At 50.4% G+C, this 9,759-nt stretch overlaps 1 protein-coding gene across 1 annotated transcript in view; it reads left to right on the top strand.

The window, feature by feature from the left end:
* Positions 1-123: 123 nt before the first annotated feature.
* Positions 124-9,759, top strand: part of LITAF (lipopolysaccharide induced TNF factor) — a 102,429-nt gene continuing 92,793 nt past the window's right edge. Inside the window, exons 1-2 of the mRNA XM_044233784.1 lie at positions 124-172; positions 4,870-5,147. Coding sequence (XP_044089719.1) covers positions 4,928-5,147 — 220 coding nt within the window. The 5' untranslated portion in view covers positions 124-172; positions 4,870-4,927. The remainder of the gene's footprint in view (positions 173-4,869; positions 5,148-9,759) is intronic.

Genomic DNA, 9,759 nt, shown 5'->3' with positions numbered 1-9,759 from the left:
GCGGGGGCTGCGTGCAGCTGGCGGCCCTGGGGGCGGGGGGCGGACGCGGACTGGGCGCGCGCGGATTGGGCGCCGGTGGGTGCGGGGCGCCGGCGGCAGCCCGCCCTCCCCCTCCCCGAGGTTGCCGTGATTCCCGCTCACTCACAGAGAGGGAAACTGAGGCGCGCCGCAGGTAGGAGTGTTGTCTGGAAACGGGGAGCTGCGGAACCCTGGGCGGGGGCAGGGAGAGACGGGACCTTGGAGTTGAACGTCCTAGTTTGGGAACGGAGCAGGTCATTCATTCGTTCGTTCATGCATTCGTTCCACACTCGTGCGTCTGTTCACTCCACTCTGCGGAACACCCACCAGGTGCCGAGTTCGCCGGTGGCCGAGGAACAGCTATGAGCAAGACCAATAAGGACCCTCCCGGCACCGAGCTCTCCTTCAGGTGCTGGCTGGGGCTGCGGGCAATTTGCAGCCCCTTGGCCGCTTATAATCATGGCTCTTTAACCTAGTAAGTCCGTGATTAGGTCCCCCCACTGCCACGCGCTGTACTGTGGCTCAACACATTTTATCCACTCGACCCATTTTACAGATGAGGAACCCGAGGCTCCAAAATGCTGAAGTACCACAGCCTCCTCCTAATGGAGGCAGAATTCCAGGCCAGGCCTTGTAGCCTGGACACACCAAGGTACCTGTTAGTGCATCAGTCCCCACCTGTCCTCCCAGGAAGGCAGTCCAAAGAGATGACAACCCCTTTGTGGCCAGCTGGGGCCTTCAGGAGGGGTGAGAGTGGGTCCTTTGAAGGCCTCTGTGCCCAGGTCCTCCACAGCTAGGAAGGCAGGAGGAATACAGGTAGAGCCATCATCCTGGGAGCTGAGTGTTCATCTGCTGTCAGTGTCTTTCCCAGTCTCAAGCAAAGCCTCTGGGAGTTGGAGGGCCCAGCTCATAAGGCCTGGTTGCCAGGTCCTGCTTACTCTCCCCACTCCAGCACGGCCGGCCTCTTTCCTTTCTCGCTTGCACCAAGTTGCTCCCTTCCCCCACCCCTGCCCTGCAGCCCGAACTTGGCCAGCCCTGTTTAATCCCACTGCAACATTCTTACCCTTCCTCTCCAGATATCCACCCAAGAGCAGTACCCTTCATTATTCTCCCTCTCCATACACTGCGAGGCTGTGTGACTAACTTCTGATGTGTCTCTCCCGCCGGGCTTGGGTCTGTTCTGTGCATTGCCACATCTGCAAAACAGTATCTAACACACAGTAGATCCTGACTCCAGGGATGGTGAGTGAGTGATCACACTGTAGACCTCTGGGCCTGGCCCAGCTTCACCCTAGCCAAGGTGGGGCCAGGTGCCGACAGTGAGCTGGAGGTTAAGCAGGAGTGGGAGACAGAGAAGCAGAGGGAAGCCCAGCTCCAGGCCGGCTATCCTTGAGGCCAGATCAAGCATCTCAGTACAGTGCCAGCTCCTGGCTCTGCCCAGCCCTGCCTTCAAAGGCTCCCCTCTGGTCAGCTACACCTGGGAGCCCAGAGCAGGGGGAAGTAGGTTCTTCCCACGGAGCCAGTTCCAGAGCTCTCTGCGTTCCCAGCGTTAAGTTGGCAAAGACCTCATTAGTGGTGAGGACGTGGGAGGGCCAGGCTCAGAACCCCAGAGCTGACATAGAGGGGGTTCAGATCCAGCCTTTCCTGCCTGGTAGCTTTGGAAAAGCAGCCAATCCTCTCTGTCCTTCATTATCATCTGAAGTTGGGGGCGGCAGTAAGGTCACCATCAGGGGGTGGCTGGGAGTCCCATCAAGTGCCTGGTGTAGAGGACGCAATCCTCCCTATTCACTGTTAACATTAGTAACAGGGTCAGACAGGTGTGGAGTAAACTTGGGCTTCCCCATGTAGAATTTGGGCAAGTCACTGCACCTTTCTGAGCCCCAGGCTTCTTGTCCCATGAAACCCACCTGTGGGATGCTGAGGTGTGGGGGACTGGGAGTGGGGAACCTGTGACCAGCCTCCATCTTGCCCAGGGTGAGTTGTTTCAATAACAACAAGAATGCTAAGTGATGATAATAGCAGACAGCAAGCACCACATAGGCACAAACACATTTTAATCCTATTTTATACATGGGGAAACTGAGGCACAGAAGCCCCCTGGAGGTCTTGTTGAAATGCAGGTTCTGTCTCGGTAGGTCTGGGCCTGAGGTTCTACATTCCTCACAAGCTCCCGCTGATGCTGGTGCTTTGTGAACCACACTTGGAGCCCCGAGGAGCTATGGTACTCACTAGAGGTCACCCACAGTGGTGAGCTCTGAGCCTGGTTTTATCCCCATATGGTAGGCTGCAGAGTCCTGCCGTTAACCTCGACTCTCCCTGCCTGCCTGGCCCCACCTTTCTTCCCTACAGAGAAGAAGCAGGAAGCAGAGCTCCCCTCCACAAGCCCATTTCCTCTCTCAGGGCCCCCTGCCACCTCCCTCAGAGGTGACATCTGGCCCTTAGAACCTCCCAGCCCGAACCTCCCAGGGGTCCTCCCTGTTGATGGCATGGAGCCTCTCACAAGTTCAGTAGCCAGGAAGATAATTAAGGGCGAGGGATGAGTTCACCCTGGCTCTCTGGGGCTTGCTGAGACCCAGCTGGGCCTGCCCCATGCCAGCCTGGCCCTGTGCCTGCTTCCCCTGGGGGGCTGGAGGGGCTGGAGCAAAGGAGGGGCTTGCTGGGGAGGGTTTCCCTGCCTAGCCACAGCTCTCAGCCTGGGCCAGCCTCTGCTCCCCACCACTTTATCTCAATAAGGATTCCAGGCCTCAAAACAAAATGAAAACTGCTTGGCCAGAGGGGAGTCTCCCAGAGACTGAGAGTCGACCCACTGGTGAGTCCTGGAGGGTGAGGTTAGGGTGGGTGCCAGAGAAGGCGGCACCTAGCTCTGAATCACACAGCGATTCTCCTTAAAGGGGAGAAAGCTTCATTTATTGTTCTGCAGCGTTGACATCCCTCCAGGCGCTGGCTCAGCCCCTGCCAGCCAAGGGAGAGCGGGCCTTGGACTCTGAATCTTGCTCTGTCTACACTCTGGATCTAGAATTTCACAACCTGTTGTTTTTCTGCCTGTTTATGTTTACAGTCACCTTCTACTTGTGGCACAGGTATCGCTTTTCCATTTATGGTGGTAACATAGCCATTCCTTTTTAAAATCAATCTATTTAGGGGGAGAAAAAGTGAGTTACCTCGAAGCAGCGTATGATGGGAGTAGAGGGGGTATGGGGACATGGAAGCACTGGGGCCCGTGGCAGACAGTTGGATGAGGTGGGGCGCCTCTTGGAGCTGTACTGCTCACAGCTCAGGCACCCTACCATCCCCAGACTGCACAGCCCCGGCAGAGCCCCGGCTGGGAGACTGAGATAGCCCCCGGCTCCTGTTTCCACAAGGAAACTCTCTTTGGGTGGTCATGGGTTGTGTAGGGCCTGGGTCACCTCTATTCTTCGTTCCTGGGGTCTGTGGTGTCACTATGGTGAGGACCAGACCAAGGATCACCCTGGGATCAGCTCACCCCTGTACCCCTCCCTGGGCTGCCTGATGTTTCCATCTGTAGCATTCACCCTGCCCCCCATACACTTGACTGCTGGAGCCCGTTAATCACTCATTCACTAAATCATCCATCCACCCAGTCATTGTTGGGCACCTACTATGTGCGGAGCCCTGTGCTGGCAGCTGGGGAGACAGCATGAGCTCAACAGGTACAAGTCAGGTACATAGAATTACGGGGACACTGTAATACAAATCACAGTGTATTCTCTTTGGTCTATGCATGATCTGCTCTTTAAAAAAAAAAAAAGTCCATAATTAAAAGAACTATATAATCATGTAATAGATACCCCGTAGCCCATCAATCAAATGCTACGACCCTCACTATGGCCAACATCTAATCCTGAGTTACCCCCATCCCACCCCTGCCTCGAATCCTGTCTTCATCACGGCCCGCTTTCCTGTGGGGGCAGTTTTCTCATACAAACCTCCTAAAAGTATTCAGGCACATCTTGGAGATAGGATCCGTTTTGTTCCACACCAGTGCAGTAAAGCAAATAACGCAATAAAGCGAGTTGGATAAATTTTTTTTTTGTTTCCCAGTGCATGTCAGAGTTATGTCCCCACGATACTGAAGTCTATGAAGTGTGCAGTAACATTGTGTCTATAAAACAATGCACATGCCTTCATTAAAAGGAAATATTGCTTAAAAAAACGCTAGCCATCATCTGAGCCTTCAGTGAATTGTAATCCTTTTGCTGGTGGAGGGTCTTGCCTCGATGTTGACTGCGGCTGACTCATCTGGGCGGTGGCTGCCCAAGGCAGGCTCTTAAAACAGCAAGGACGTCTGCCACATGGACGGATTTTTCTTTTCATGAACAACTTCTCTGTTGCCTGTGATGCTCCTTGATCCTATTTCCCTCAGCGTAGAGCTTCCTTCCAAACGGGGGTCAATCCTCCAAACCCCGCCGCTGCTTCATCGCCTACATTTATGTCCTATTCTCAGTCGTTTGTTGTCCTTTCAACAGTCCGCACGGCACCTCCCCCGGAAGTAGTTTCCATCTCCGGGAACCACTTCCTTTGCTCGTCCTCGTGCAACTCTTCATCCCTCCAGGTCGGATCAGGAGGTTATCAGGAGGTTATTCAAATAAAATAATAATGAAAAATAATGAGAAATTTTTTAAAAATAATGAAAAAGTTTGAAAGACTGCGAGAAAGACCACCATGGGACACAGAGACTCCGCGCGAGCAGATGCTGTTGGGAAAATGGCGCCCGTAGGCTTGCTTGGCCACGCGATTGCCTCAGACCTCCTTCCGTTCGCGAGAAACGCAGTGTCTGTGAAGCAGGGGAAGCAAAGCGCAAACAAGTTACCCCTGTGTTTTTAATTTTAGTTTCTCCCCACTAACTTCATCAGAAGGGGATCTTCATTTGCTGTGGCTGCTGGGACAAATGGCCACCAACTGGACAGCTCTGACTGAAGAGAAGTGTCTTCTTTTCCAGCCCTGGAGGCCAGAGGTCCGCTTTCAAGGGGTCAGCAGAGCCGTGTTCCCTCCAAAGACTCCGGGGAAGGATCTGTTCCCTGCCTCTCCTGGCTGCTGGTGGCTGGCTGCCATCCTTGGCAGGCCTTGGCTTGTGGATGCATCACTCCGGTCTCTGCCACTGCTGTCACGTGAGTTCTCCTCACGCCCTGCCCCCCCCCAGCATTATTGAGGAATAGTTGACAAATATAACTATATATATTTATAGTGTACAGTGTAATGATGTGATATGCATTGTGCAATGATTATCCAGATCAAGATAATGAATCCATCCCCTCACGTGCTTCCCTGTGTGTGTGTCCTTGTGTGTGATAAGAATGTCTAAGGTCTCCCCTCCGCGATTTGCACCTATACAGTACTGACTTAGAAACTGTCGTCATCATGGTATGCATGAGATCCTCAGGATTTCTTGACCTTCTAATTGAAAGATGGTACCCTTTGACCTACGTCTCCCCATTTGCCCCTCCCCCCAGCTTCTGCCAACCACCGTTCTGTTCTCTGTTTCCATGCAACTCGCTCTTTCATCTTAATTCCTCGTATCAGTGATACCGCGCAGTGTTTGTCTTTTTCTGTCTGGTCTCTTCCACTTAGCATAATGCCCTCTGACTTCATCCATGTTGCAGACGGCTGGATTTCCTTCTTTTGTACGGCTGAATAATATTCCAGCATGTATGTGTGTGTGTGTGTGTGTGTGTGTGTGTGTGTGTACCACATTGTCTTTATCCATGCATCCCCTGAAGGACCTTTAGGTTGTCTCCATGTCTCGGCTATTATAAATAATCCTGCAATGACACAGAGATGCAGATATAACTCCAAGATAGTCATTTCATTTTCTTCAGATCTATACCCAGGAGTGGGATTGCGGGATCCTATGGTAGTTCTTTTTCTTATATTTTAAGGAACCTTCACACTGTTTTCCATACTGGCTGCACCAATCTACATTCCTACCAATGGTGCACCCAAAGGGTCTTTTCTCTACATCCTTACTGACCCTTGTTATGTCTTGTCTTTGATGACAGCTATCCTGACAGATGGGAGGTGGTATCACATTGTGGTTTTGATTTCCATTTCCCTGGTGATGAGTGATGTTGGGCACCTTTTCATCTCCCTGTTGGCCACTTGTGTATCTTCTTTGGAAAAATGTCTGTTCAGATCCTTAGCCCTTTTCTTAATTGGATTTGTTTGGGTATTTTTTGCTCTTGGATTGTATGAGTCCTTTAAATATTTAGGATTCCCTACTATAGATTCTCTTTTCATTTTACTGATTGTTTTCTTTGCTCTGTGTAAGCTCTTGGGTTTGATGTGGCCCTTGTTTATTTTAGCTTATGTTGCCTGCGCTTTCGGTATCTCATACAAGAAATCATTGCCAAGACTCATGTCAAGGAGATTTTCTGCTATATTTTCTTCTACAAGTTCTGTGGTTTTAGATCTTGTATTTAAATTTTTTATCCACTTTGAGGTTTTTTTTTTTTTTTGAGTGGTATAAGACAGGGGTCTGTTGTCATTCTTTGGCATGCAGATATCCAGTTTTCCGAATACCGTTTATTTATTTATTTAAGATCAATTGATTGCTTGATTTTAGAGAGAGAAAGAGAGAGAGAGATAGCACAAGTGAGGAGGGGCATGGGGAGAGAAGCAGGCTCCCAGCTGAACCCGGAGCCCACCAATGGAGGGCTCGTGATATGGGGCTTGATCCTAGGACACTGAGATCATGACCTGAGCTGAAATCAAGTCAGATGCTCAACCATCTGACATGCCCAGCCGGCCCCCAATACCATTTATTAAAGAGACTTTTTTTCACCACTGGGTATTCTTGTCAACCTTGTCAAAAAAACTAGTCAACCGTTTATGGGTTAGTTCCATTCTAACCTAATAAAACTTCATCTAAACTTAATTACATCTGCAAAGACTGTACTTCCAAATAACATCAGATTTATAGGTTCCAAGAATTAGGACTTTAGTATATTTGGAGGGGAGGGACACGAGTCCATCCATGACAAGGGCATCCAGACAACCAAAAAAAAAAAAAAAAAAGTATCACATTGTATGAACCTTCTGGGGCTTAATTTCTTCATGTAATAGTACATAACTAACATCGACCCATACCAGTTCACTTGTTTTAACTGTCCCGTCGTATTCCCCCAGATCAGTGTACTGCTGCTCTCCTGTGGACGGCCTTTTGGGTGGTGTTCAGGCGCCTGCTACTTGAAAGTGCTGTTTGGATGTTCTTTTGAATGGCTCTGGCTACATGCACGCGGGAGTTCCTCTGGGATGTTTACCTAGAAACGGAATCACCAGGACTGAGAATACGTGAACGTTCAACTTTAGGAAACAATAGCGGATAGCTTGTTAAAGTCATCGTACTGTTTACACTCCCACCAGCAAGGCACAGGATCCATGTTCTCTCTGGCACTTGGTATTATTAGTTTCAAAAATGTTTGCCAGTTGAGTATAAAACTGTTTCCAGTTGAGACCTTGATCTGCATTTCTGTGATCACTCATGATGCTGAATGTCTTTCTCAACCTAAGATCTAAAACAGATTCACCTGTACTTTCTCCTAAGGTTCTGAAGCGTCATTCTAGACATAGGCGTTCATAATCTATCATTTTTCCCAACATTAAGTTCTAAAGGATATTTACTTGTAATTTCTACAAAAGATCTTTAAGTGGTTTTTGTTTTTGGCCTTTAAGTCTTCAATCCAGAGTCAATTTTTGTATATATGGTGTGAGATAGGGATTGGTTTTATAACCTTAGGAGCTTTTGTAGTGTGACAGGTATATTTGGGGGGTGGTGGGCCAGGATGCTCAACTGGGACTCTTAAATATACTAGAAATTGCTCACTGGGTTTTGAGTTCAAATTCTGCTTCTCTCATGGATTGCCCATGAGATTTTACCTGTCATACCTGTGAGCCTCAGTTTCCTCATCTGTAAAATAGGAGTCCTAGTGGTTAGTGCCCTTGGCTGGTTTGGAGATTGCATGAGTTAAAGTATACAGAATGTTCCCCACATTGCTTAGTATGTAGCATAAGAACACTGACTAGCATTTATTGAGCACCTGCTTTGTGCCAGGTAAGTTGGCAAGGACTTTATTTGTGTTGTTAACTCATTGAAGCCCCTGGCAACTCCATGAAATAGATGTCTTCCCCACCCTTTACAGATGTGGAAACTGAGTCTCAGTAGGAGCGAGTAAATCCTCCAAGGACACACAGCTAGCATGGGGCAGAGGACTTGAATGCTCCTATCACCATCACACATCAAAGCCATCTCTTTACCTTGCCTCCAGCCTCCAGAATCCAGTCCCTGGGGAAGGGGAATGGCTCTCTCTCCAGGAGGAAGTTTCTAAAGGTTGAAATGGAGGAGGGGCAGGCAGTGCATTTGACCCTCTCACTCCCCCAATTCCCCTGTGGCCCCTGCCTTTGATCCTGAAGCTGGCAAGAGGCTGGTAGCAACGTCTATCCATCCTCTCCCTCAAGGGCAGTTGGAGGCCACAGAGATGAGTCACTGGCCCTAATGTTCCCCACCCCAGCGTCATATATTATTCACAGCTGCTCACCTGGGCCCAGGCGGGGTTGCTTTGGGGTCAGGCGGGAATTATTCGCAAGCAAGCTCTTAGGGGCTTTTATCTACAGCTGAGCCCAAGCGCACGCAGCCCTCTTCTCTAGATCTGACAGCTGGGGTCTTCCCAGCACACTCCAGCATGCGCTCCAAGCCTGTGGTCTGCCACAGTGGACGAAGAGCTTTGAGCTGCCTTGAGCCCAGCGTTGTCACCTCCCAGTCACCTTTACAGAGCCATGGGTTCGTTATTTGTAAGGTGGGAGTACTAGCTCTTGCTTGCTGAAAGGTGTGCAGATAATCCACATGGGAGGCCTGAGTAGCCCACAACCAACTTGCTCACTAGAGTTACTATTATTACATTTCTGCCTCTAGAAGTTTGTGTCACAGCACTGCTGAGGGTGTCAAGGTGGTGTGTCTCCTACAGGAGACAGGAGACAGTGTGCTGTCTGCAAAAAGGGCTTCTAATCAGCCAACATGTCCCCCCGTAGAAGCTGGCTGAAGGTGATGAGTCATGGGGTAGCTGTTTACTGAACACCTACTATGTGCCCGCAAGCTTCAGTGGTGACCAACAATCATGTCCTCGTGTCCACGCCACTTACAGTTCTGCGCCCCAGGAACCGCAGGGTCCGGCTAGGAGCAGACCTCCTAGGGTTCAGGGTGAGGGTCAGTCTACAGCCAGGCTGGGACACGGACTGGGACCAGAGGACTCCCATGTCTTCCCCCGGCTGGGGTGAGGACTCATGCACACCCATGCCTGAAAATGCACAGAGCTCCCATCCCCCACACCTGCCCCTTGGAAGGCCCTCCCTGAGGGGCAGGGGTAAGCCTGGAGCCGCTGGGGTCATGCAGACCCATTTTTGTCTTACGGCATGTTTAAGTTTATTGCTGCATCACAAACTACCCCAACCTTCAGCAGATAACATTTTTCCTCACAGCCTCTGTGGGCCCGGAGTTCAGGAGCAGCTCCGCTGGTTGCTTCTGGCTCAGAGGCTCTCATGAGGTCGCAGACAAGAGGCCGACTGGGACTGTGGTCCCAGGAAGGGCTGACAGGCTGGACGACCCGTTTCCACGTGGCTCAGTCATCTGGCTTTGGGCAGGAGGCCTCTGTTCTTGAGCGTCCTTACAACATGGCTAAGTGATTCCAGATGGGGACCAAGAAGGACACCTCATATGAGCTCGTCACACAG

Source organism: Neovison vison, chromosome 14 (assembly GCF_020171115.1).
Source record: "Neovison vison isolate M4711 chromosome 14, ASM_NN_V1, whole genome shotgun sequence".
In the NCBI taxonomy this organism is placed as follows: Eukaryota; Metazoa; Chordata; class Mammalia; order Carnivora; family Mustelidae; genus Neogale; species Neogale vison.
This window is presented reverse-complemented; position numbering and strand designations above follow the sequence as displayed.